This window comes from Procambarus clarkii, chromosome 37 (assembly GCF_040958095.1).
Source record: "Procambarus clarkii isolate CNS0578487 chromosome 37, FALCON_Pclarkii_2.0, whole genome shotgun sequence".
In the NCBI taxonomy this organism is placed as follows: Eukaryota; Metazoa; Arthropoda; class Malacostraca; order Decapoda; family Cambaridae; genus Procambarus; species Procambarus clarkii.
In genome coordinates this window covers 32,903,350-32,906,905 of record NC_091186.1, presented here as the reverse complement: position 1 = coordinate 32,906,905, position 3,556 = coordinate 32,903,350, and the positions used below count along the sequence as shown (strand labels likewise).

The 3,556-nt window shown below is 41.9% G+C and overlaps 1 protein-coding gene across 1 annotated transcript; it reads right to left on the bottom strand.

The window, feature by feature from the left end:
• Positions 1-1,276: 1,276 nt before the first annotated feature.
• Positions 1,277-3,212, bottom strand: LOC138371898 (trichohyalin-like). Its single transcript, XM_069336946.1, has 2 exons — positions 3,074-3,212; positions 1,277-1,734 (listed from the first exon to the last, which is right to left on the bottom strand). Exons 1-2 carry the CDS (start codon positions 3,210-3,212, stop codon positions 1,277-1,279), a joined length of 597 nt encoding a protein of 198 aa, XP_069193047.1.
• Between the last annotated feature and the right edge of the window lie 344 nt (positions 3,213-3,556).

The following is a 3,556-nucleotide window of genomic DNA, read 5'->3' as shown; positions in this document are numbered from 1 at the left end:
AAATCCGTGTGCGGCCAGCTAGCAATGGCGCCGGCAGCGAGTCCCCCGGTGTAGGTGATGTTAGGCACAGCCGATTTCAAAATTATAGACTGAAGAGCAGCTGTGTCCCTCAAGATCTTCACTTTGAAACGTCCCTCCGAATCTGTACTGTTGGCAGAGACTGTTCCAGGGTACAGGTGTTTGCTGAAGAGAGAAAGATCATTAACAAGAACACCAATATTCATCACAGGCTTACCAAACTTAAGAGGAGTCGGGTTGGGTTTAGTAGTTTCACTATGGCCTTTGTATTGGGCTTTTCCACATTTATCTATGGTATGTCCATAGAGCTTGCAATACCTACAATATAATTGAGAGCTCGCCTGATCGGTACTCACTTTGTCATACTTAGACCAAGACTTCTTACTGGAAGATGTGTCAGCTGTTAATCTGTGTATAAGACTGTAGGTGTCAGCCGACTTCGCACATCTGATGAGGTCGGTTTCCTCTTTGTCTGCTAAGTGAAGACGGATGGTAGCAGGAACACGTCCAAAGAATTCCTCGACTAGAATGAGGTTGACGAGGGCTGAAAATGTAGAAACATGGGCTGCTTCCAGCCATTTCATGAAATTTCTTTTCTTAGTATTGGCAAATTCTAAATAAGTGGTGACACTTGCCTTTAGATAATCACGGAATCTTGGTTTGTAGCTTTCGGTGGAGAGAAGGTTTGAAATTGAAATTGAAATAAGTTTATTGAGGTAAAATACACACAAAGGGATGAGGTAGCTCAAGCTATTCTCACCCCATTCAGTACAACGTGTTAATATATACATAGACACACGTCACAAATAAACATATTGCCAAACATTCTGAGAGGTAAACATATACATTTCCTCCTTCACAAGGAGTATGTTATCAGACGTACACACAAATACTTTTATGACCTAGGTATACTGTATAGACAATGTGCAAGAGACATGCTGATAATTCAACAAAATATTACAATCTTGGTGCAAAATTCTTATATCTCTCAAGAATATCATCAACCTTTCCGTTGTGACACATCCAGGCAATTTGTTAAGGAACAGTCCTTATCTCAGTGTTTCTAGAACGGCTTGCTTTAGGGTCTGGTAGTCATTCTCAGATGCTAACGTACTGAGAGTAACCGCAGCTCTACCTGTGAGATGCACTCTGAGAAGTATAGACCACTGATCTTCAGGCCAGCTAAGCTTTTTAGCTAGGGTCTCAAAAGTAGTAAAAAACACATCTATCACTGTCTCAACGAATGGTGGCATTAACTTCATGCCTGGGAGATGCTAAAGCTTTCTGGAAGTTTAGCTTCAGCTTGTTGGCGCCGAGTGTGGTGTGTAGTTTCCAAGTCGAGTTCTTTTCTACGGTATTCTAGAGCAGTATCGGTTTGCTTCTTATTGTGTTCACGTTGTATCTTCAGATCACGTTCTCTTACTTCAAGCTGGTTCCCCTCACGCTCACGTTGGAGTTGAACCTGCTCACGTAGTAGGGCCACTTGTTCTTTCTGGCGTTCACGCTCAAGGGCAGCCTCGCGTTCCTTTAGGGCAGCCTCGAGTTCCTTTAGGGCAGCCTCGCGTTCCTTTAGGGCAGCCTCGTGTTCCTTCCTTTGTAGAGCTTCCTTCTCAAAGGCAGCTTGTTCTTTCAGACGTTCAAGCTCTAGGGTGGCAAGTTGTCGTTGTTCCTTCGCTAGTTCTAGCTTTAACTTCATAGCTGCTATAGTATGCCGGTCTGTAATGGAATACTTTTCGTGAGAATCAGAGTCTATATACTTCTATTATCTAAGAGGTGGTCAAGGATAAGGTTATGCAAGTCACTTTTGTTGGCTCCATGGGTAACATTTAGTTGGTACTCATGTGCTAGAGTTTTTAATTCTGTCATCTTGGCACTAATCAAGTTCCCCTATTATATTTGCTGAATCACTACGAAATGCTGAGAGACGAAACATTTTGAGATAGCAAACAGATGTACAGAGAATATACCTGTGGTATTATAAGTGTCAGTAACAGGATGACGTGGCAACTGGTGACTATCCTGTGGGAATTCAATCGTTAATGTGAAAACAATTAACGTTAATATTAGATGTTAAGTGATTAAATAATCAAAATGCAGGGAAATATTGTACCCGGTACTCTATATACGAGAATAAGGGCAAGAAAATCCAAATAAAATAAATGAAACTTTGATAGTTTCAAAAGTGAGAGGTAGTCCAAAAACGTAGGGATACCTTACCGGGTCTCTATAGGACAGAAGCAAGGGGTTTCCTACTTAACTAGATGACACTTACAGAATTAGCGTTCTTTGTGCTCTGGAAAAGATTGCCAATTCCCTACCTGTGTAAGTATCATAATCTCTGACCGACGCGTAGGGGTGCGAGTGTCAACTGGTGACGAGAACTGCTGTTGGGGTCCCAACTCAACAGCGTAGTCCGTGCTAGAGGAACTATGGCCCTCTTTATCCTCCTTCGGTCGGATTACAGAAGATAGGGTACGTGTCCCGAAGACAAACCAAAGTACCAGGGTACCAAAGGGGTGATCTGCTGTAAATGAGAAATATTCTAGGGACGAGAATAAGGTGGAACACACGAGTAATAACACCGAGGGATGAATAACCAATAAAGAGAGTGACTGTGGCCAGCAGACACCACGTAATCCACAGTCATCCAACACTCATAAAATGTTACACTCGGAAAGCACAAAATACACAGCACCATAAAAATTATTGAAAAAGCAACGTGCAACAAAGCCAAGTACATTTACCACAAATTGAAAGGATTGGTCTAGTATCAATACCTGAGTAGTTCTTCCAAGACAAACCTTATTGTGAAGACACTCTCCCGGGCGGGCCCCCATTAATGTGACGAGAAATGTAGGTGTTAAGGCAGTCTTCTCTATGGCTGGTGGAAATGCCAATCACATTAGAAAAAAAAAGAAAAAAAAATGTTGACTGCTTGGCGGTTGTCTCCTGTGGTAAAGTGAGAGGGAAAAACACGCAAAACAAATCTTATAAATAATGAACTATAATTTACTTTAAACAAAAACAAAATAAAGATAATCCCTTGGCTATGTACAGTGCGGATCATAAATAAAGACACCAACTGCCAACTGGTTGCCCGCCAACTGGTAGTTTTCTGCCAGCTTGGCCAAATCCCCTATTTTAGAATCTACCTCTATCCTACTTCTAATGTAATGTGCTACATTGTCTGGCATATTATCTATAAATTGTACCACTAAGACTAAATTCCTGAGTGCCTCGTATGTTTCGGATTTAGCCGAGCGAATCCATTTATCAAACAATCTAGTTTGATCATTAGCAAATTCAGTGAGCGGTTGGTTGTGAGTAGGCCTAAGGTTGCGATAAGCTTGGCGGTGAGCTTCCGGAGTAATTTCATATGCCCTTAAAATTCGCTCCCTGACTTTATCATATTCAAAACACTCGTCGTCAGGCATGTTTATAAAAATATCTTGTGCTTTACCCCTAAGCTGCCCCTGCAAGATTTTCACCCACTCTTCCCTTGGCCAGTTCATGGACATGGCTAGTCTCTGAAAATGGT

Coding starts and splice junctions, on each gene's coding strand:
- LOC138371898 (XM_069336946.1), bottom strand. CDS start 3,212: ATGCCAGACAATGTAGCACATTACATTAGAAGTAGGATAGAGGTAGAT. Junction 1,735..3,073: donor CTTTATTTATGATCCGCACT/GTACATAGCCAA, acceptor ATTCCATTACAG/ACCGGCATACTATAGCAGCT.